Consider the following 24,405-nt stretch of genomic DNA (forward strand, 5'->3'; position numbering starts at 1 on the left):
TAATTGAAAGGAATGGTATAAGGATTATCCGTCTTATAATTTGGAGGTTAAGTGTTAGTTGTCATTAGTTTGAAAATGCGATTATTATACTAAGTAAAAGTAAAATCAAAGTTAAAATTTGTAGAAACAAATTTATTTGATTGTTATAAATAACACTGCAAACTAATCTCGAATCGATACCGCGCCTTATTAGCAAGCTAAGTTATATTACTAGAAAGTGTAAAGCTAAAAAACTTGAAAAGTTTTCATCTCTACTCTAAATCAGTTTGAAAGTTTCACAATTCGAAACAAATTTTATATTATAATCTGTACAAAAAAGCCGTTGTTTTCGCATCGTCAGCGCGATTCAACCTGAAAATGGGACCGGTTAACGCAAACTCCGACAAACTGCATATACAGGGTGTCCAAAATACCACCAGCGCTATCTTAAAAAAACACTGTAAGAAATCGGTTAAAAATAAGAAATAGATTGGTGTTTTTGGAAGCTTTTACTATCCCGTTTACTAGCGCCGTATAGCGTCACCGTTCTTAACTTAAAATAGCTACCTTGCAGTCACGTGACCATATTCAATGTCAAAATATTGCTTTGAAGGTCACGTGACTATTTTTAAGCGTCGAATGGTATATATCTTGAAGGTTACTTGATTATTTACAAGCATCGATCAAACTCTTGAGAGTGACGTGACTCTTCTTATGGTTAAAATAGCTACTTTGCAGCCACGTGACCTTAATTATGGTCAAAATGTCGTTCTGAAGGTCACGTGGCCATTTTTACGATAGAAAAAATTTCTGAAGGTTACGTAATGTGTTTTCAACTATCAAATTCACCGACAAAGGTAACGTGACTATTTTCAAGAGTCGAATGGAATCTTAAAGATCGCGTGACTCTCCTTACGGTTAAAATAGCACCCTCGCAGTCACATGACCACATTTTTAAGGTCAAAATGTTGTTCTGAACGTCACGTGACCAGTTTTAAGATTGAAAGTAATTTCTGAAGGTCATGTAACTGCTCTCAACTATCAAATTTGCCTACAAAGGTCACGTGACCATATTTAAGATCAAAATGTTGTTCTGAAGGTCACGTGACCAGTTTTAAGATTGAAAGTAATTTCTGAAGATTATGTAACTGCTCTCAACTATCAAATTTGCCTACAAGGGGCACGTGACCATATTTAAGATCAAAATGTTGTTCTGAAGGTCACTTGATTGTTTTCAACTATCAAATTCATCCATAAAAGTCACGTGACTATTTCTAATTTAATTCATATTTTTTATTGAAAAAAAAAATGTTTGACAGCGGCGCTTAGTTTTTTTTTTAATGGTCTTCGGTCTACCACTACGTTACTGCAGTTTACAAGGTTGCCAAATCTCTTCTAGTTTTCCAGATTTAGGTGGTTTTAAATACACACTGCATTTTGTTCATCACAATAGAAAAAGCTATTTAATATAAAAGTGCAAAGTATTTTTAAAGTTTGAATCTTGACAATCCATCTTCAGAAACCTGGAAAACTAAAAGAGAATTATTGGGGGTTGTGAAAAGGCTCCAAACCAGCATTTTTTTCTTATCACCACGACCTTTTGTAATTCTTTTCCAAAATAGCTATGAGGAGTAAATGATATTTCAAACACCCTGTATTTAAACAGGACTGGACAAGACATAATTACAATAAGGTACAACCTGCGCTTCGGTCGAATTTTTTCCCCCACCAGGCCTCATCTTCGGTGAGACCTCTTACCCCTGCTGGACGATCTTGACCTTGACCGTCGCGACCTTTTGCGGTGCGACCTGCTGCGCGATCTTTTACTCCTCGAACTCCTCCTGTACGATCTACTGCGCGATCTCGATCGTCTCGAGTAACGCGACCTTTTCCTCGACGAGTACGGGGAACGAGACCGTGACCTAGACCGTCTGGATGATCTCTTTGAATAGCGAGATCCCGATCTGGATCTGTAAAACCTGCGTTTGATTATTTCCTAAAATTTTATAATTACAACAATCAACGCAGCCTCAAAACTACTATTTCGTCCTCGATAACAATGTTCAATGTTAAATTAAATATGTACCGTCTAGAGTGTTTCCTCGAATCGGAGCTACCTCTTCTAGAGTAACTTTCTACCGATCGGTCCCTTTTAGAGCTCGATGATCTGGTAGACCGTCTTCGATTCGGTTTTCTACTAGACGCTGGAGAGCTACTGGACGACCGTCTGCGCGGTTTGCGGTCTAGATATCCCGAGCTTCCTGTAGATTCATCGTCTTTGGGACTGTGTCGTTTTGCGGGCGCTGTAAAAACATCCGAATGACCAAGCGTCTACACGTTCGGACAAATGTAAGGTCGTCAAGGTGCTTCTCGTGGACGAGATGCGAGGTGGAAATACTGACCTGGCGCGTTTGCTTGCTCTACCTGTGATTTATCGCGGGAATCCACACTCGACGAACTACTCTCGCTACGGCTGCGCCCCCGCGTTTTGCGTTCTACCACCGCCAAACGCTCTCTGATCTCCTGCTCTGTTTTGGAGAATGCGCTTTGTCGTTTTCTAATCGATTCCTGCAATAGTTTTATTTATACATACAGGGTTAGTCACGTAAGATTGTGACAATGTTTAATTTTGGCATAAATATTAAGATATTATTAAAAGTATCTTTTAAAATTATTTTACGTTGAAAATAAAAGATAATTTCCTTAAGATTCAAAACGTCTAAACTTTACAGTTTCTGAAATATTTGTTATTTTATAAAAATGTAGAACAAATATTAGGGCTTAATCAATCAACATCTGTTAAATAATATTTATTAGCCAAAATTGGCTTGAATACTAAAAGATTAAAAAATAAAAGATTTTAAGTTTTTGTTGGTGTATAACTTGAAGATTTCTATTTAAATTACCAAAATACAGAGCCTAGCCTACACGTTGTTTCTGATTCTCAGGGTTTACAGGATTGGTTTTATAGCTATTAATGTAACGGGATTATTATGTGATTTATAATAGTCGTGGACATGCAATGTCCTTATAGTCAACACTATAAGGTTGAACTTGCTGGAAAAATCGAAGGAAAAGTCCAGTATGAGAAAGAATATGAACAGTTTTGTGTGTGGCGAAACCAAGAACAAGTTCGAGGTGCAGAAGAAACGGTGTTGCTAGCATATTTTGCAAAACTCGCTGCAGAATATTCTGCTTCGTCCTTATGGCCAAAATATTCCATGTTACGAGCGACCTTAGAATTGAAGGAAAGAGTGGAAATCGAAAAACGTCGGATATAGTGCAAAAAAATCAAAGGTATTTACAACAGAACAAATCAACGAATTTGTACGTTCTGCTCCAGACAAGGAGTTTTTGAAGTTAAACGTGTCCTTTCTAATTGGAATTGGAGGAGCCTGCCGAACCAATGAACTAACCAAGATGATCAGGAAGATGTTGACGTTTTAGAGGACAAGCTGATTGTTAATATTCCCGACTCCAAAACCCACATGAAACGGACGTTCGCGATAGTATCTGAGGGCAAAGTCAATCCTGTGCTTTTATTTAAAAAGTATGCAATGTTAAGGCCAGCACATGTTACTCATCAAAGATTGTTTCTATCATATAGAAAAGGAAAATGTACAGCCCTGCGGTATTCATTTCTTCGCTAAACTACCTCAAAAAATAGCTGAGTATCTTTCACTTGAAAATCCTAATATGTATACAGGTCACTGCGTTAGAAGATCTTCGGCAAATTTTCTTGTTAATGCTGGAGGGGATATATTGGTTTTACAAGAACTTGGGGATGGGAATCAACGAAGGTTGCTAGAGGGTATCTACAAGAAAGTGTGTCCAAGAAAGTTTCCATTGCTCGCAAAATTCAAATCGGCGATGTCTCCGGCAGTGGATTAAGCCCTAGAGAACCGGATGAAATAGAGAGGAATGCATACTCGGGCATTAATCAGCCTTCAGAAGACATAAATATGATCATGGACTCCAAAGGCAGTGGAGTATCCGTTAAGTTTGAGAACTGTCAAAACATTGTTATGAATATTCATGAAAAGTCGTTGTAATATTATTCTGTTATCGAACCTGTTGTCCTTCGTAACTAACGTATTATTAGTACCTAAGGTTTTATGAAGGAATTAGTACATTTATGATGTTGATAATTATTAATAAAGATTTCATATAAAATCGTTTAATATTCAATGATAAGATAAAAAACTTTAGTATCCCCATAAAAAAAGTTTACAATTTTAGTGGAGGCGACTGCGCATTACTGCCCTTTGGTAGTCTAGAAATGTTAGATCTGGAAATCTAGGAAGCCATTTAAGGGTCCTCTTCTATAATCTATCTATCCTGATTCTCCTAATCTATCTTCCTGATATACCTATATACATAGATATGTACACAGGGTAATTCAATTTCGACCCTCACCATAGGGATCTCAGAAACCATAACAGATAGGAGAATGTTTAAAATGGGGCAAAGTTGCGCAATTGAAAAGCTCAATCAAATGCAGTTTTAAAAATTTTGATTTTCCGAGTACTTCCCAAGATATCCGGGAAAAACTGAAAATTTTTAGTTTATTTATTTCTAACCTTATTTGAAGAGATATCCCAAACCTAAAAGCACCTTTTCATTGCCACTTTTCCCCAGCTATTCGATAATGGATTCAAATTTGCCACACGACGTTTCGTTTTTCGGCAGTCATCATCAACTTTCTTTTTTCTTATGGGCGCCATATTTGATTTTTAGCCCACCAAATAGTACACTTTATTCGGATTTTAGTGATGTATAATAACTTATGATTTGCTTCATAAATGACAAAATAATTCAATAAAACTAATTTTACTTTAGTTGGCTTTGAGTTAATGAGACGCTTTATAAAATGTCATTATTTGACAGTACTTGTCAAACACACACAATTCGGACGATTATTAGAGCAAGTCAAGCATAGTAAAAAAAGTATCTAGAAAAGCATTGCTGAACTATTTAGGTTAATCAGAAGAAGAGATTTGTTAGGATTATCTCTAAGTCAAACCGCTCTTTTATGTTTCCAAAAGAAAAATCATCATTTTAGGAACTTTAAGTGTGCAAGTTTAAATAAAGTAATATTGCATTTTGAAAAACACCAAATTGTGTCGGGTTTTGGTTAAGTTTTAACTAATTAAAGTTATTTGGGGCTGTTGGCTTACTGATTGCAGTTGGCTTGCTCTCATATTATTAACTTAGTATCAAATTTGTGATAAAGCTTAAAATAATATTGCCGCATTTTTCCTCATTTTGACTACGCACGTTCAGGCCAATTGCGAGTGACAAGTATTACCAAGTAATCTTCATAAAACGGAATTTTTAAAACTGCATTTGGTTGAGCTTTAAATCGTTCAAATTACAATGGTGAGAGTCGAATTTGAATTACCCTGTATACACCGATATTAACAAACAGTTCTTGAAAAATATCCAGTTCTGCTTAAGCTATTGTCAGTTACTTAGTAGACAATTTGAGTATGTATTGAAGAAACATTTTTTAATTAAATGAGTTGACCGAAAAACGAGTAGAAAATTATTTGTAAATAACGTAGGATGAGCATCAGCTTCACCATAATCAAAACACTAGAGTACTTACTTTAAGTTCGTTTTCGGAATCCGAACTGACCTCCCTGCGTTCCTGATGGTCCGAGTCTTCTCCACTGGAAGATCCCTCATCGTACGCACCCAGACCTAAGAAGCCGTTTGAAATAACCAACAAACCGAAATGAGGAAGAATAGACGCAAATCATCAATCAGGTTAAAATTGTCGCATCTCTGGCCGCATTTAAGAAGCTAATCCATTGGTGTAATTAATACAGGGTGTCTCAAAATCACCAGTACCCGTTTTTGGCACACCCTGTATCGCGTAAAAACTTACAGTGAATATCAAGAAAATGAACACTTACCGAGCTTGGCCTTAATGAGGGCACCACTGGGTGCTGAAGCGAGTTGATCGGAAGCTGCAGTTTACAACGTGTACGATTAACAACTAGATTTTGGTAAAACCTCCTCGCATTTACAACCCGCTACAAAAAGCTTACCCAACTTTCGTTTTAACTTTAAAACAAACTTTTTAACAGTTCATATGTTCCGTTCGATCGCAGTGTGAGCACAACTGATCAGTTTTAACACTAGTAAAGTGGGGTCAAATACAATACCTTTGCGTTTTTTAATATACCGTTGACGTTCCTCTTTGCAAACCTGTTCGATTTGTTCGTTGGTGACTTTTAAGAGAATTTCGGTCATGGTTTTGCGCATTTTCAATATCTGCAAAACATTTTCCTATAACAGGGCTCTACAACTGCAGGAAATGGTTGTATTTACCAATTCCTCAGGTGTCAAAGGAACTGGAGGGGGTGGGGTGACTTTCCTTACTAAAGGTGACTTTTTGTCGTCGTCGGAATTTTCGTTATCACTATCCTGAAAGTTCTACATTTATAACATCCGTTTATACAAGGTGTTCCACGACAAAATACATCAATTGACTCACAAAAAAGTATAATATGCTTAAAGGAAATTTTATCCAAAACGGTAAATTATTGAGAATTTTCAAAATGTAACATGAAATTGCAACAATTCAGGCAATAGAATTTTGTACGAGTGATCTTCCTCCATCAACCTTCTCCATCTGCAAAAGCTTGAAAATTACATTGAAACCTTCATTCGGTCATTGTGGCATCGTCAACAAGTGAGCTTTTAATTCGTGTAATTGAAAAAACGTGCACCACTGACGAACTGAACTAGACGTTTAATGACAGGTTTGAAAACAATAAACAGTGCCGCGAAAGTGTAAAATGTCAAAAAAGTCACGGATGAACCACGCTGCAAATCGTTATCGTCGTAACTCTGTCAAGTTAAATTTGCCAGTTGTGACGTTAAATGACAGTTTAAGACGGTAAATTGGACAGTTATAACACCATCGAGCGTGGCCTGACATTTGTGAAAGTCTGACATTTGTGAGACTAAGTGATACTTCGATATCTAGGTATCTTACGTCACTTGAGCTGTCGCAACTCATTCAGAGCTAACATACAAGAGGAATACGCAGATTTGTTGTATTTCTTTGATAAATGGCATTGCAAGTTGTATTTGAAACACTTGTGACATTAACAGACACTTATTCAGTGAGATGAAACTACCAAATTCAAAACAGTTGTACCTTTTCTTTACAATTCAATAAAACCCCAAGTCTGACATTTGTGAGACTAAGTGATACTTTGATATCTAGGTACATTACGTCACTTGAGCTGTCAAAACTCATTCAGAGCTAACATACAAGTGGAATACGCAGATTCGTTATATTTCTTTTATAAATGGCATGGCAAGTTGTATTTGAAACCGTTGTGACATAAGTATCAAAATGTTCCTTAATGTGACAATGGACAAATTTGGCTCCATGGAGCTGTAAACATAACTGACAGTGAAATTCCTCAAAAAAACACAACTATTTGACATTTTATACTTTCAGGTCACTGGTCAGTAAGTTTGACAGTTATGACAGATGTCAGGTGACCCAAGCAGCTAAGCAAAATATGAAAGTGTTCCTTAACGTCCCAACAGTCAAATTCGGCTCCATAGAGCTTTAAGCAGAACTTTCAGTGTAATTCCTCAATTTAGCAACTATTTCCAACTTTATAGTTTCAGGTCACGGGTGAACGAAGTTTCGACAGCAGTCACGTGACGTAAGAAAAGTATAAGTGGTACTTACAATGTGGCTCCTCCAAGAACCACATCTACTTGGTATTTCATAATTTCCAAATAGTCCAAATTCCATTACCTACCGATTTGCTGCATTTGTCGTGCATTTATTAGATTTTTCTTCATAATTTTCTTAAATTCTCCTAAAATTCCTTAAATTCTCTTGAAAAATAAATGTCTGAGAATTTTCCATCTCTAAACATGAATACAGCAAAAATCAAAGTAAAATACGATGACGTAATAATGTAATAGAAAGGCGAGTATTTTTACTTCAATTTTCTTAATATAGTTTTTTGAATATTGATGTATTTCTTCGTGGGACACCCTGTACGTAATAAATAAAAATGAACATACAAATCGGCTTTTTTTCAGCAAGTTTTTCTCCTTAATCGTATGCCGCAAAATCTCCATTTTTTCCTTCTCCTCCAGTTTCAATTTTTCAGCAATCTCATCATTGGCTAATTTTTCTTTTTCGCGTTCCAGCTGCTTTAATTTATCCCGCTCCATTTTCTCCAAACCTTCACGAATCCAGGCTGGCAACTGTTTCCGTTTGTTCGTGTCCAGTACAGGGGGCGCAGCGTCTGGTATTGCGGGAGGATCACCACCGGCCGCGGGGGTGATTATCGTCACTTTGGTGGGCACATTTACTTTGCTATACCGTTTGTTGTGCGGCTTGATTTCCGTTTGAGTGATTTTTCCCATTGCCATGCCTGTCCAGAACGCTGGCTGATTGTTGGTTGATTGTGGTGGCGCATTATAACCTTTATTTGTTTATATCAATTAAGAAGCTTCAATTCAAAAATGTTACTTATTAATTTAAATGTGAATTTTAAAATATTAAGAATAAAATGCATTTAACTTTTAAAAACTTGAACCAAAATATACTCAAAAAGTTTAAAAAATGACTTACAATTATTCTGCAGCTAGAGAGAATATGATGATGGCATAAATTTATAGGAAGAAGGCTTAGTTTGTTCATCAAGTACAGAGTGTTTTAAATCTTATGACAAAATTGTAGAAGCCTTAAAAACATCAAACTTCTTGCTCTGAACACATGTGACTGTGGCTTTGTTTGAAAAGCAAAAAGCTCTAACAATTTAAAACAACTATAAGAAAGTTTAAGACACTTGTAGAAGGTTCTGGCAGTTTTCAGTAGAATTTAGATGTCTCTGGTTACAGAGAACTACAACAGACAACAGTCAGAAGTCACTGAACAGAGATTTCCCCTGTAAAAATGCTTCTTATTCTTAAGATGACAAAAAAATATGGAAAGTTTGCTTTGTTGTGGTATTAAAATAATATAACATGGAATTACTATACAAATGTTTTGTTACAGGATAAAAGTAGCTGTTGTTTTAATGGTAGTTAGTTTTAAATATCTCAAAATGTTATTTTTGAATGATTTTTTTACTACCTATAGGTACATTTGTAGACAGATTAAATCTAGAATCTTCAAGTTCAGAAAAAATAAGAAATAAAAACTAAATCAAAAAACCTGAAACTTAAGCACACTTAATTTTTCCAGTTTTTAGATAAAATTTACTTAGATGAGCTAATGAAACAAACAAATTTGTGACTTTGTTATTCATGAAACAAATTGATGTGATCTGCAAAATGTCTCAGGTAGGTAATTCAAATATGTACTTAAATTTCTCAAGGAGTAGAATCATTACTATGTACTATGTATTACACGGTACACTAAAAATATGAAAACCATGTCCACTCTTGAAAATGCTCTAAACCAGATATTACTTGAGATATTATCATGCCTAAATGGTCAATAGATTTAAAGACAAAAGTTAGTTGTAACATTTCCAGAATTTATATATTTTATTAAGTAAACTGTAGAAGTTGGTCATCATCAAACAGTCAAACCTAAACTAACACTTGCTTTTCATTAAATGATTTTTTTTTTGGAGCTTTAAATAAAACACTCTAAACTTGCATTACTTGCAGTCAATTTATGTACTTCTCAAGTTCTTTGTATTCTAATCTTTAACTTTTGTGTGTCAAGTAAAAAAGAGGTTTTGCAGAATTTGAAATGTTGAATTATATAAAAGAATTCAGAATTTCTCCTAGACTTGTATCAAATAAACTTTACAATAACTTTGTTGATATAAAAGTAACAACACTCAAACACACATTATACTTACTAGTATATGGAGTGGCATTATCACTAGCAGAATCTGGGAATACTCTATTAGGAGTAGGAAGCAATGGTGTTTTGGTATTGGCCAGATGTGGGGGTGGTATATTGGTTGGGGGATTCCAACTGCTGCTCCAGTTCCAGTTAGGACCTGGAGGACCAGCCTGAGGGTTCCAGTTGTTCCAAGCTTCAGCCCCGGGAGCAGGGGGAGTCGCTTCAGATCCGCTCCACGAAGGTGCATCATCTTTTTCAGTGTCCATGTCCATTTCAGCTTCACCCCCTTCAGCTGGCTCCATTTCAGTTTTAGGTCTCTGCGGCTGCATAGAGACCTTAGCAGGAAAGTGGGAAATTTGATTTCGGGGTGGTAATTGTACCCTGGTTTCGCCTGGAATGGGTGGCGGACCGGCTTCTTTCATTATGATCCACTGTTGGGCCAGAGCCGCCCAGTCCACCTGGTCGTTGGGCGTATTTTGGTAAGCCGCCGGGTTCATCGCCCATTGCGTATACTTTTGTGAGTCCGTAGACTCTCCACCCGAATACATTTTTAATTAAGTTTTCATAGTTTTTCACTAAAAACTGAGAAGGAAAATTCTTTACAAAAATTGAACAAGAAAATGAAAATAAGTTGTTCTGACAACTGACGTGACAAGTCATCGACTTCCACTTTTCTAATTTTGTAAACTGTCACATGACCTCACTGTTAGTTATTTCAAATTGATCACATGACTACTTGAATTTATTTCTAGAAAATATAAAAAAGGTTATGTGTGTGTTATCATCATCATAACCTCCGACCCATATTTTGGTTTTTGTCATTGACCCAAAAGGTAAATGGAATTAATTGGAAAATACTTATACGTAATGTTCTTTGCTACTTTCCGTTAAAGACCTGGTGCGCCATGCCCCACATTCTCATTACCGCAGCGTTCTAGTGCAAACCTAATGAATTTTCTTCGCAGGATCTTTGCAGGCGTAACTCGCAGGATAAGGCCCCTTAGCATGGACACTATGGACAGTGAGGAAAACTACTTGTACTACTCTAACGAGAAGTTAACCGGCCTTATTGCGTTAAGTAAAGACAAGGACGAAGCCATAAGAGAGTACTTACGCACAGTTAAGTATGCTCCTATTAAGGATTTCAACAATGGTAAGTTTATCCACTTCCTTTTTTAAAGCTCTAGCGTAATTATTTTAAAGGTCTCGAGTGGTTCAACGTGTCAGAGCCATTGTCCTTTAACAAGCACCTCAAAGGCAAAATTGTTGTGCTTGATTTTTTCACCTATTGCTGCATTAACTGTATGCACATAATTCCCGATTTACGAGAAATTGAAAGCAAATTCTCTGTTGAAGATGGCTTGGTTGTGATAGGTGTTCATAGTGCAAAGTTTGAAAATGAAAAGCTTTCCTCTAATATACTGGCTGCAGTGCAGCGCTACAACATTGCCCATCCTGTTGTAAACGATCAGAATTCTGAAATGTGGCAAAATTGTGATGTGCATTGTTGGCCTACTCTTTTACTGTTAGGCCCTGATGCTAAACCTCTAGTTATGTTAACTGGTGAAGGTCACAAAGATGACCTACTGGATTATATTAAAGTTGCCTTAGAGTTTTATAAGTGAGTCTCTCATTTTACCTGTGTGTTTTTTTTTGTACTTATTTACATGAAAATTTTAGACAGAAAGGTCAAATTTCTGATCATAAGCTTCCATTTAAGTCAGCTTTTCACTTACTTCCAGATCTAAAAGGTCCCTTACTATTTCCTGGAAAAATTGCTTCATTTACTGATGAGAATGAGGGTCAATTACTGGCTATATCAGATACAGGAAATAACAGAATTTTAGTGACTGGTAAGTGTCAATTTCTATTGTAGTAGCTAAGCAGTGAATTACTGTGTTTTCTGATTTTTTTTTAGACAGTAATGGTGCATTATTGAAAGTGATTGGTGGCAAGAAGCTTGGGTTTAAGGATGGTAGTTTAGAAAATGCTGAGTTTAATAATCCTCAGGGACTAGTTTTTCTGAATAAAAATGTTTTGTTTGTTGCTGACACTGAGAATCATGCAATAAGGAAAGTTGATTTGCTTACTAATAGTGTGGAAACTGTAGCAGGTAAGTGTTATTTGGGTCCTAGAAATTTCATTTACATTATAACCACTACAATTAAAAAAATAGTAAAATTATAAAAAAAAAACAAAAAAGTGTCATTATTTTTAGAAGTAGGTAGTTTTAGGAAAAATTGTGAAATATTTGTTTTACTTTGAATCACTATACCAAAGAGCTATAGTGTGACAGTAATAATACTTCTTTTATTATCCATTTGAAACTAATATTAAAAAAGTATCAAAAATTTTATAATTTTCTATTTAAGGACTGTTGATTTTACTGGTAAGAGGTAATGAATGTTCATCATGTATAATGTTAAAGTGTCAAATTATGGGAGGTAATACGCAGAAAAACAAGTTAACACTGATTTTCTATATTTGCATGTTTTTGCATTGTTTTTCTTGTCCTGTGTGTCTGAGCTGAGATGATGTTAAATCTGAGCTCAAAAAATGGTATTTGATAAGAGAATTCTAAAATACAATTTGGAAATTGAGCTTGTTAAGTCAATAGAACAGTTCTCAAAAATCTACTGACATGAGATCTATTTTAATATTTTTCTCAAAGTGATCTAGGAAGCTAAAATTGTAAATTAAAATCCTCAAATTGATTCTAGTTTACTTTAGAAATCCTAAAAAATCAATTTTTATTAAAAATCAGCACTCTTAAAATACTGAAAATGAGAAAACATTGTGAATGGCAAACAAAAAATTGCAAATCAATCTCAGATGACAATTTCTAAAGAATCGATTACCATTGAAAAAAACACTTTTTTAAAATATTGGAAATGGAAAACAACACTAAAATGGCATTTAAAAATTGCAAATTGGTCCAAGATGACTCTAAAAATTACAAAAAATCAATTTGCATGATAATAACACACTTTATTAAAATGTTGAAAATCGAAAAATAAAAGAGACAAATTAAACTCTTTTTGTTTTTTGAACACCCTGTATATGTTCAGTCGTGTTGCGGTTAGTACGAGGTAAGTCGAATATTTCGGAAACGCTCAGAGTTACGGAAATTTTGCAAGAGCCCAAAAATGTTCAGAATGTCTTTCTGCATTCATTGGACTAGGTCTACACCCACTTAGACCCTGTAAACCGAATCACAACTAGCAGAGCGTTGTTTTCAAATTTAACTATTTTTCCTTTTGTTTTTTTTTAACACCCTGTATAAGTTTAATCGTGGCTCGGTTAGCACGATTTGAAAGAGTAGATCAATACGAATATTTTGAGTTGTTTACATTCGCTGAAACCCCAAAAATGGCGGAGATACGAAATGTTCAACATTTTGATGCAATTTTCAAAGAAAAATAAACTGTTAGAGTTACGGAAATTTTGCAAGATACCGAAAATGTTCAACATGCAACTGCTAAGTTCGAGGATTTAAAGAAACTGTTTAAATTTTGTAGTCAGGAGACCCAACTGTATTTCTTCAGCCTCTCTCTCTCTGGTCCATTTCCCTTAGAAAGGATTAGTAACAAAGATGCTCCTGTAGCAGTATTTATGGTATTTTGCCACTCCGTTCTATTCTGGTCCATGTTTACAGTTTGATGAAGGCCTTGGCCGATTAGATCTTTTGTTTGGTCCACCCATCTCATATTTTTTTTGCAATAACCGTCAAATCGATTAGGGATTATAACGGAAGGTTTTTTTTTTGTATAATAAATTTTGATTCAGTTTGAATTTTGAGTACTGTTTCACTTTAGGGAAACTTCTATCTTGATTATTACTTTTAGGAACTGGCCATCAGGGTCACGACCGTTTAGGCGGCAAACCCGGTCCGGACCAGGCAATTTCAAGCCCGTGGGACATCTGCGTGTACCGCACACCCGACATGGATCTCACTTTCCACCCAGACGGTAAACCGCCAATCCGAACAGTTTTACTTATCGCTATGGCGGGCACACACCAGATTTGGGCGCTGTTTTTGGACGACACTGTTTGGTGGAAATGTAAAAAATACTCTAAAGGTTTGTCGGTTTCAGTCGCTGCAAATGTACGTTATTCAGTACGTTGGATTGATTTTAGGTACTTGTATAAATATTGCTGGCTCTGGCAGGGAAGAAAACCGAAATAATAGTTACCCACACGCTTCTGCGTTTGCGCAACCGTCAGGATTGGCTCTGTGCGAAAAACGCAAGGAGCTCTACATTGCTGATAGTGAAAGCTCTAGTGTCAGACGATTGTCATTGGTGGATGGAAAAGTGACACCAGTAGTAGGGGGAGACAGAAACCCAAATGTGAGTCATTATTGTTTGTTGTTTTTTTGCGGACTTATATTTAAATGTTTCGGCATTTGAAATGATTTTTCTAAAGTTTAGGACACTTTTGGAAAGTCCTCTGACAATTTTTAGGAGGTTTTCGATTATATTTACATACTTCTGGGCGTTTTAAACGATTTTTCTAAGGTTTAGGACACTTGCAGAGTTCTCTAACAATTTTTAGGGGGCCTTCGACAGTATTTAAAGGTTTCTGGGCATTTTAAATAATTTTTCTAAAGTTTAGGAGACTTGCAGAGTCTTCTGACAATTATTATGAGGTTTTCGATGCTTCTGGGCATTTTCAACGATTTTTCTAAGGTTTAAGACACTTGCAGAGTTCTCTAACAATTTTTAGGGGGCCTTCGACAGTATTTAAAGGTTTCTGGGCATTTTAAATGATTTTTCTAAAGTTTAGGAGACTTGCAGAGTCTTCTGACAATTTTTATGAGGTTTTCGATGCTTCTGGGCATTTTCAACGATTTTTCTAAGGTTTAAGACACTTGCAGAGTTCTCTAACAATTTTTAGGGGGCCTTCGACAGTATTTAAAGGTTTCTGGGCATTTTAAATGATTTTTCTAAAGTTTAGGAGACTTGCAGAGTCTTCTGACAATTTTTATGAGGTTTTCGATGCTTCTGGGCATTTTCAACGATTTTTCTAAGGTTTAAGACACTTGCAGAGTTCTCTAACAATTTTTAGGGGGCCTTCGACAGTATTTAAAGGTTTCTTGGCATTTTAAATGATTTTTCTAAAGTTTAGGAGACTTGCAGAGTCTTCTGACAATTTTTATGAGGTTTTCGATGCTTCTGGGTATGTTCAACGATTTTTCTAAGGTTTAAGACACTTGCAGAGTTCTCTAACAATTTTTAGGGGGCCTTCGACAGTATTTAAAGGTTTCTGGGCATTTTAAATGATTTTTCTAAGGTTTAGAAGACTTGCAGAGTTCTCTGACAATTCGTATGAGGTTTTCAATACTTCTGGACATTTTAAACGATTTTTCTAAGGTTTAAGACACTTGCAGAGTTCTCTAACAATTTTTAGGGAAATTTCGAAAGTATTTAAAGGTTTCTGGGCATTTTAAATGATTTTTCTAAAGTTTAGGACACTTGCCAAGTCCTCTGACTATTTTTTTCGTTTATACTTACAGACTTCTTGCGTTTTAAACGATTTTTCTAAGGTTTAGGACACTTGCAGAGTTCTCTGACAATTCGTATGAGGTTTTCAATACTTCTGGGCGTTTTAAACGATTTTTCTAAGGTTTAGGACACTTGCAGAGTTCTCTAACAATTTTTAGGGGGCCTTCGACAGTATTTAAAGGTTTCTGGGCATTTTAATCGATTTTTCTAAAGTTTACGACACTTGCAGAGTCCTCTGACCATTTTTAGGAGGTTTTCGATTATATTTACAGACTTCTGGGCGTTTTGAACGATTTTTTTAAGGTTTAGGACACTTGCAGAGTTCTCTGACAAGTTTAGGGACATTTTGACAGTATTTAAAGGTTTCTCGGTATTTTTCTAAAGTTTAGGACACTTGCAGAGTTCTCTGACAAGTTTAGGGACATTTTGACAGTATTTAAAGGTTTCTCGGTATTTTTCTAAAATTCAGGACACTTGCAGAGTCTTCTGACCAATTTTTAGGAGGTTTTCAATAGTATTTACAGACTTTTGGGTATTTTAAACAATCTTTCTAAGATGTTAGGACACTTGTAGAATTCTTTGACAGTATTTAAAGGTTATGGGCAGTTTACACAATTTTTTTAAGATTTAGGACACTTGTAGAGTTTTCACTCATTTTGGGAAGACTTTTTTTGCAGTAGCAACTAAAGGTATTAAAATTTGACGTGTTTTGAATTAGCGAGTAGAAATTCTAGGCCTATTCACGTGCCTCGTAACGTAGGAGTCATTGTTACGTCGAACGCGATGACTTTTTAAGCTTTTTTTTTAATCTAAATCTTTGCTTGTAGGATTTTGCTGGGACCTACTTAAGTGTATTTTCCTCAATCAGTTATATTTAATTTCAAATGAGAGTTACCCTATTTTTATTATTTGCAATATCTTGCAGTATACTTGACTCTTTTTCTTTCAGAATCTTTTCGCTTTCGGCGATAAAGACGGCGTTCTTTACGACGCCAAGCTGCAACACGCCTTGGGATTGGCGGCGTCGCACGACGAAACCATTCTTTTCGTGGCGGACACTTACAATCACAAGCTGAAGCGGATCGACGTGTTGGAAAACAAAATCTCCACGTTACAATTTAGCGGAAGTCTGGAGGGCGACAAAGAGGCGATCTGCTTTAAAGAGCCCGGTGGTTTGTGCGTCAGTGCCGACGGCAAAAAACTGTACGTGGCCGACACAAACAATCACCGGGTCAAGGTGTTGAGTTTGGGCCGAAATCACGTGGTCAGTGGCGTCGCAAAGCTGGACTTAAGGTGAGTAAAATATGTGAATTTGTGCGACTTTTCCAATTTTGGTGACAAAACTGGAATGGTTTCGGTCGAAAAGTATTGAATACCTGATTTACTAATTCCTAAAATAGTAATTATGCTGGCCAGTTGCTGGTAGTTTGCTAGAGATTTGACAATCTGTATGTACAATCTACAAACTAAAGCTTTGCCTAAAACGAAGTGAATTGAAAACGGCTGCGTTGTCAAATGTGTTTGAAATAACTGATTTTATGCAATCAGATATTTATTTAGGCTCAATAACAATGAATTAATAGGGCTGAAACTTATTCACAATAACATTAGCATACATTTCATACACTGAAACGGAATGCGATCCCCGTTAAAACGAATATGAGTAAAGTCTGATTATAATTATTATAACTTAATAACTAGTATTATATATTTTATAAAAAAACCCATTAATCATCATCATTTTCAAAAAATCAGTTGGCGGACTTTGCATTTGAAGTTTAACAAAATTAGTAAAGACTTCTTAAATAATCAATTTATGTTCAGTATTAAATTAACAAAATTTTGAAAATTGCGTTGCAACTTGCATAATTTACAAAAAGAAAACTGCACAAGGAAGCACAAATAATAATTTATAGGATAATATTATAATAGAACGAAAGGTGAAACAAATTTAATAATAATTATTATAACTGACAGCTATAATCACATTGTCACGTGATACTCTGTAACGCGCTGCCATTGGTTAAGAGTTAAGATTGACTTGGCGGGATATGTACAGGGTGATTGATTGAATTTTGACCACCCCCTTAACTTCCATAATTTTGATTTTAGCAAAAAACGTTAAATACAAAACTAGAAGATATTTAGGTCTACTTTATTTTTAGATAAACAGTTATTCTACAGGGTGTCCCAAATTTGAGTAACAAACCAAACTTATGTTTTTTTAAATACGATGACCAACTTTTTATCCGATATTTGAATTCTACGTCAAATTCTAGGCCTAATTGATGTAAAATGTCTGTATCGATATTCAACTGTTTCCGCAGCAGCGTCCTTGATTGATTGAATTTTGACCACCCTCTTAACTTCTTTAATTTTGATTTTAACAAAAAACGTTAAATACAAAACTAGTAGATATTTAGGTCTACTTTACTCTTAGATAAAGAGTTATTATACAGGGTGTCCCAAATTAAAGTAGCAAACCAAACATGTTTTTTTTAAATACAATGACCAACTTTTTAATCTATATTTTAATTCTACGTCAGATTCTAGGCCTAATTGATGTAAAATGTCTGTATCGATATTCAAATGTTTTCGCAGCAGAGTCCTTGATTGATTGAATTTTAACCACCCCCTTAACTCCCGTATTTTTGATTTTAGTAAAAAAACTAGTTGTAGCAACAGTTATAGATATTTGGGTCTACTTTTACTCTTATATAAACAGTTATTATACAGGCTGCCCTAAATTTGAGTAACTAAATTAAACCTTAATCAAAGTAGTAGTAGTTAAAGTAACAGATGCTGCGGAAACCGTTGAATATCGATACAGACATTTTACATCAATTCCTAAAATTTGACGTAGAATGCAAATATCGGATAAAAAGTTAGTCATTGTGTTTATAAAAACATAAGTTTGGTTCGTTACTAAAATTTGGGACACCCTGTATAATAACTGTTTATCTAAGAATAAAGTAGACCTAAATATCTTCTAGTTTTGTATTTAACGTTTTTTGCTAAAATCAAAATTAAAGAAGTTAAGGGGGTGGTCAAAATTCAACCAATCAACGACGCTGCTGCGGAAACAGTTGAATATCGATACAGACATTTTACATCAATTAGGCCTAGAATCTGACGTAGAATTCAAATATCGGATAAAAAGTTGGTCATCGTATTTAAAAAAAAACATAAGTTTGGTTTATTACTCAAATTTGGGACACCCTGTATAATAACTGTTTATCTAAAACTAAAATAGTCCTAAATATCTACTGGTTTTGTATTTAACGTTTTTTGCTAAAATCAAAATTAAGAAAGTTAAGGGGGTGGTCAAAATTCAATCAATCACCCTGTACTTGCATGACTGCTGCATTTGGAGGGTTTTAAACGATTATTCTAAGGTTTAGGACTTGTTAGGACACTTGCAGAATTCTCTGTCAGTTTTAGGGGGTTTTTGACAGTATTTGAAGGTTTCTGGGCATTCTAATCGATTTTTCTAAAGTTTAGGACACTTGCAGAGTCCTCTGACAATTTGTTGGAGGTTTTCGATAATACTTACACACTTCTGGGCGTTTTAAACGATTTTTCTAAGGTTTAGGACACTTGCAGAGTTCTCTGACAATTTTAGGAGGATTTTGACAGTATTTGATGGTTTTTGGGCATTCTAATCGATTTTTCTAAAGTTTAGGACACTTGCAGAGTCCTTTGACAATTTGTTGGAGGTTTTCGATAATACTTACACACTTCTGGGCGTTTTAAACGATTTTTATAAGGTTTAGGACACTTGCAGAGTTCTCTGACAATTTTAGGGGGTTTTTGACAGTATTTAAAGGTTTCTGGGCATTATAATCGATTTTTCTAAAGTTTAGGACACTTGCAGAGTCCTTTGACAATTTGTAGGAGGTTTTCGATAATACTTACACACTTCTGGGCGTTTTAAACGATTTTTATAAGGTTTAGGACACTTGCAGAGTTCTCTGACAATTTTAGGGGGTTTTTGACAGTATTTAAAGGTTTCTGGGCATTATAATCGATTTTTCTAAAGTTTAGGACACTTGCAGAGTCCTCTGACAATTTGTTGGAGGTTTTCGATAATACTTACACACTTCTGGGCGTTTTAAACGATTTTTCTAAGGTTTAGGACACTTGCAGAGTTCTCTGACAATTTTAGGAGGATTTTGACAGTATTTGATGGTTTCTGGGCATTCTAATCGATTTTTCTAAAGTTTAGGACACTTGCAGAGTCCTCTGACAATTTGTTGGAGGTTTTCGATAATACTTACACACTTCTGGGCGTTTTAAACGATTTTTCTAAGGTTTAGGACACTTGCAGAGTTCTCTGACAATTTTAGGAGGATTTTGACAGTATTTGATGGTTTCTGGGCATTCTAATCGATTTTTCTAAAGTTTAGGACACTTGCAGAGTCCTTTGACAATTTGTTGGAGGTTTTCGATAATACTTACACACTTCTGGGCGTTTTAAACGATTTTTATAAGGTTTAGGACACTTGCAGAGTTCTCTGACAATTTTAGGGGGTTTTTGACAGTATTTAAAGGTTTCTGGGCATTATAATCGATTTTTCTAAAGTTTAGGACACTTGCAGAGTCCTTTGACAATTTGTAGGAGGTTTTCGATAATACTTACAGACTTCTGGGCGTTTTAAACGATTTTTCTAACGTTTAGGACACTTGCCTAAAACGAAGTGAATTGAAAACGGCTGCGTCGTCAAATGTGTTTGATATAAGTGATTTTATGTAATCAGATATTTATTTAGGCTCAATAACAATGAATTAATATAGGACTGAAACTTATTCACAAATTCACTTCCCCGTTAAAACGAATATAAGTAAAGTCTGATTATAATTATTATAACTTAATAATAGATATTATATATTTTATAAAAAAATAGGTTTTGAAAAATTTAAACGTCTTAGATCCATTAATCATCATCATTTTCAAAAAATGACTTGGCGAACTTTGCATTTGAAATTTAACAAAATTAGAAAAGACAAATAATAATTTATAAGATAATATTATAATAGAACGAAAGGTGAAACAAATTTAATAATAATTATTATAACTGACAGCTATAATCACATTCTCACGTGATACTCTGTAACGCGCTGCCATTGATTAAGAATGACTTGGCGGGATATGTACTTGCATGACTGCTGCATTTGGCGGGTTTTAAACGATTTTTATAAGGTTTAGGACTTGTTAGGACACTTGCAGAGTCCTTTGACAATTTGTAGGAGGTTTTCGATAATACTTACAGACTTCTGGGCGTTTTAAACGATTTTTCTAAGGTTTAGGACACTTGCAGAGTTCTCTGACAATTTTAGGAAGATTTTGACAGTATTTGATGGTTTCTGGGCATTCTAATCGATTTTTCTAAAGTTTAGGACACTTGCAGGGTCCTTTGACAATTTGTAGGAGGTTTTCGTTAATACTTACATACTTCTGGGCGTTCTAAACGATTTTTCTAACGTTTAGGACACTTGCAGAGTTCTCTGACAATTTTAGGGGGATTTTGACAGTGACTTTTCCAAAGTTCAGGACACTTGCAGAGTTTTCTCACAATTTTTAGGAGGTTTTCGATAGTATTTACAGATTTCTGGGTATTTAAAAAAAAATTCTAAGATTTTAGGACACTTGTATAATCCTTTGACAATATTTAAAGGTTATGGACAGTTTACATGATTTTATAATATTATAATAAAACGAAAGGTAAAACAAATTTAATAATTATTATAACTGACAGCTGTAAAGACATTGTCACGTGATCAAGCCATCTTGAAGGCGGTCATAAGAATTTACAAAGTTATCATCCATATCTCGGAAACCAATGACGATAGATTTTTTCTAATTACGTCGTCGTGTTCTAACGACGGCACGTAAAAAAGTGCCTTAATAATGTCTTAGTTTCAAAACTCTCTTTGACTTTGTTAAACAGTGTTTAAAATGCAGCCTCTGACGTTTTTCCAATTTTCCGGAAAACGGAGAAAGATAATTTAGTTTGGAAACCGGAAATAAGTTTCACATAAAATTCTCTAAAACTTTCCCCATTTAACCGACTCTGTAGCTCTTTCCGTTTTCGAGGTCCCAATACATGTAGAAGCAATTTGGGACACACTGTATAGTATTTTAAATTTAGACACTGGTAAAATTGAAAGAACTACGTCACGTGACTATGATAATTCAATTTTTGAGCTTGCAACACTGTAAAGACCAGTTGATATCTGTCAAAACTAATCACGTGACCGTTAAAATGTGGTTTAAACTTTAAAACCTTGGTAAATTAAATTTAGACTATTTTAGACAGTTATAAAAGCTGAAATTGTAAGAGACACATCACGTGACTTGAATTATGCAATTTTAGAGCTTGCATTACTATAAAGTCCAGTTCACACCTGTCAAAAACAGTCACGTGACCTTAAAAATGTAGTTTAAATGTTGAAAAATTGGTAAATTATTATAATAATTTGTAATGAATATTGTTTCAACTTAATATCATGTAACAAAGATTTTACCATAATAATTACATGTGCGGTCAATTTTGTTATATTGTTACACTTATTGTCTACTGCTTGGTCTACTACAACGTATTCCTTAAAATATCGCAAAACATTTTGAAACATACAGTCAATGCCTCTAAATTCCATGAAATGCCTTATAAATAACTTAAAAAATACCTCAAAATGCTGGTAATACTGGGAAAGTGCCTCATAATACCTCGAGTGTGTACACCAAAATACTTCGGCGATCTATGAGTCACAATTCTATTCTGAATCATTTCAATATTTAAGTGTATATAACTACTTATAATATGTCAATCATATTATGTGCTTTAGCTCTCACTGACTTAAACCTAAAATTATAATTGTAATTAATATGGTTGTGACTTTTACTTTGTCTGCTGGCACCATGATCTGTTGTTGTCAGGAAAAGATACTATACTAAGACTATCGACAACTCACATTTCCTATTCGGTATATTAAAATCTCCTGGAATCACAATATTGTTGTTAAGTAAAGTATCACAGCCTTCCAGAGACTCAAAGATGTACTCATAATCTTTGATCGAACAAGATGGAGCAACATATATCAGAATTACAAATTGCAGTTCTACATAACTTAACCCTACAGCCTAGAGAAGCCATGTAGAAGAATAATTGTTATAAAAGCTGCAAACTAACCTACTAGGCAAAAGTCTTACTAATTATTAAAAATATTTACGTTCGATTTCTAACAGAAACTTTTAATATGTTTGTTACTTCAGCAGGCAGGAAAACGAACGTATCACAATCGCTAGCAGCGTAAAAGCCACCGACGTTTACAGTCTGCTTAAACCCATACAAATCAACCCCAGAGGCGGTAAAATCCTTCTTGACGTTGACGTACAATTCGTCAAGGGTCTGAAACTCACTCCCGACGCTCCCCAAAGATGGATGGTGACCTTACCTAGCCCCACATTTTCGTGCGTACCTAAAAGCGGTACCAGCCTGAAGGAAATACAGATCGTGGTAAGCGTACCGTCGCAAGACGGCGCTCCAGCCCATTCAGACGCGGGCGTCAACTTCAGCTTGGTGACCTGCACTGACGAAACGTGTCTTCCTAAAGTGTTCACTCTTCGAATTCCTTTGGAGTATTGTGAAGGTGGTGAGGTGAAAGTGGAGAGGGGGGTGAAGGTTGCTTTGGGGGTCAGTGATGTTATTGTGGAGTAATGTTGGTTGGTACAGTTTTCAAGAGTGTGATAAATCAAGGTCGGGTTTGTTTGTGGTTTAAATTCGCGAAAAAAAACGATTTTTTAAAATGTTGATCATATGAAATAAGGATAATCAAAGCTTATTAACTCAGTTGGATTTTTATACACTAATGTTTGTTATTTCTGTAGTTGCCAAACTCATTTTCGATTGAATTAACGCCAGTTAGTAAAAATGCAGCTTTGCCAGAACCAGTCATTGTAGGCAAAATTTCCGTTAAATACAGTTTGATAACTTACAATCGTTAGCTCTTTGTCTACGTTTTGCGTACAGGAAAGAATGGACCATGTTGAGACACTTTGTAGGTTTTTTTACAATTCATACTAAAATATAAATATTGTATTTTATAAAAATTAGTATAAAGTAATAAAACTATATGATGAAAGATAGAATAATTATTTTTGCTTAAATAGGAGAAATCCTCCAATGGCATTAACCGTAGTTTGGTACATTTCTCGTTTTAGTACATAAAAAATTATTTATGGTTTCCTAACAAAAATATAGGTTTTATCTGCACCATTGGTGGCCATGATATGGCAAAAATGTGACCAGAAGGAGCTCTTGTTAATTGTTTTCAGCGGCCTAATAACTCTGAATCGTTATTAAATGGAAAGCCATATTTTCCTAACAAGTGCGGAAAGGATGCTTTTCCCATGTGTTGGAACAACATTTTTTCTACTTCAGTTACGGAAAATGTCAGATTCAACCATTTAAATTTACGCAGCTCTTTACTTAGGATGTCCAGTAAGCACATGATCAAACGGGTACTATGAGGCTTAAATATGACGATTTAAAATTCTAACCCAACTAATCAATTGATTTACGAAAGACTCAACTAAATTGTATTTTTGACACGCTGTATCTCAGATATTATTGGAGTAGGGTAACTTGGGTTAGATCGTCATAGCGAATTTTAGGGACACCCTGTATAGATTATAGACTGCATGCGCAGTGGGCAGTTTAGCTTCTTAAAACCTTCCTTTACAAGATTCTTTAGGTTTAAGTCCCCATTGTTTTTGACTGACAAATATTCTATTTGTTTCAATACTTTGCCCAGAACTACCTCATGATAAGTTTCAAAATTGGTATGGTAGATGTTATTGAAGAGGAGAGAGAGATTCTTTGAAGAACTGCAAACAATACTAGACATATTAGGGGTGACCTAAATGTCATAATAGGACATGAACCACTGGATGTCATAACGAAGAGACCACAAACGAAAATGAAGATCTTATTCTGCGCAAACAACAACATGAGAATTAACAATATTGTTACGATTTTCCCGTGGGTTCACACAAAGTCAATTTAACTCAAC

At 35.2% G+C, this 24,405-nt stretch overlaps 2 protein-coding genes across 11 annotated transcripts; one reads left to right on the forward strand and one right to left on the reverse strand.

Moving 5' to 3' along the window:
* Positions 1–111: 111 nt before the first annotated feature.
* Positions 112–10,483, reverse strand: LOC145732521 (uncharacterized). Of its 8 annotated transcripts, none has more exons than XM_081984896.1 (10): positions 10,210–10,482; positions 9,843–10,152; positions 8,044–8,450; positions 6,316–6,411; positions 6,150–6,258; positions 5,898–5,951; positions 5,588–5,682; positions 2,382–2,547; positions 2,066–2,282; positions 112–1,949 (listed from the first exon to the last, which is right to left on the reverse strand). In XM_081984896.1, the coding sequence occupies exons 1-10, from the start codon at positions 10,375–10,377 to the stop codon at positions 1,715–1,717; spliced, it is 1,857 nt and encodes a 618-aa protein (XP_081841022.1). In that variant the 5' UTR covers positions 10,378–10,482; the 3' UTR covers positions 112–1,714. The 8 variants fall into 8 exon arrangements, with proteins under 8 accessions (XP_081841022.1, XP_081841007.1, XP_081840977.1 ...); XM_081984881.1 differs by having other exon boundaries at positions 112–1,958; XM_081984851.1 differs by having other exon boundaries at positions 112–351; positions 1,680–1,958; positions 9,843–10,482.
* A 103-nt stretch (positions 10,484–10,586) lies between these two features.
* LOC145732505 (NHL repeat-containing protein 2) lies at positions 10,587–23,475 on the forward strand. 3 transcript variants are annotated; one of them, XM_081984827.1, is made up of 9 exons: positions 10,587–10,662; positions 10,795–10,982; positions 11,033–11,450; positions 11,510–11,682; positions 11,748–11,942; positions 13,675–13,908; positions 13,967–14,178; positions 16,283–16,626; positions 22,607–23,475. In XM_081984827.1, the coding sequence occupies exons 2-9, from the start codon at positions 10,835–10,837 to the stop codon at positions 23,049–23,051; spliced, it is 2,169 nt and encodes a 722-aa protein (XP_081840953.1). In that variant the 5' UTR covers positions 10,587–10,662; positions 10,795–10,834; the 3' UTR covers positions 23,052–23,475. The 3 variants fall into 3 exon arrangements, with proteins under 3 accessions (XP_081840953.1, XP_081840944.1, XP_081840937.1); XM_081984818.1 differs by lacking the exon at positions 10,587–10,662 and having other exon boundaries at positions 10,734–10,982; positions 22,610–23,475; XM_081984811.1 differs by lacking the exon at positions 10,587–10,662 and having other exon boundaries at positions 10,735–10,982.
* Positions 23,476–24,405: the final 930 nt, after the last annotated feature.

This window comes from Ips typographus, linkage group LG1, assembly GCF_016097725.1.
Source record: "Ips typographus isolate SLU linkage group LG1, UJ_Ityp_2.0, whole genome shotgun sequence".
Classification (NCBI taxonomy): Eukaryota; Metazoa; Arthropoda; class Insecta; order Coleoptera; family Curculionidae; genus Ips; species Ips typographus.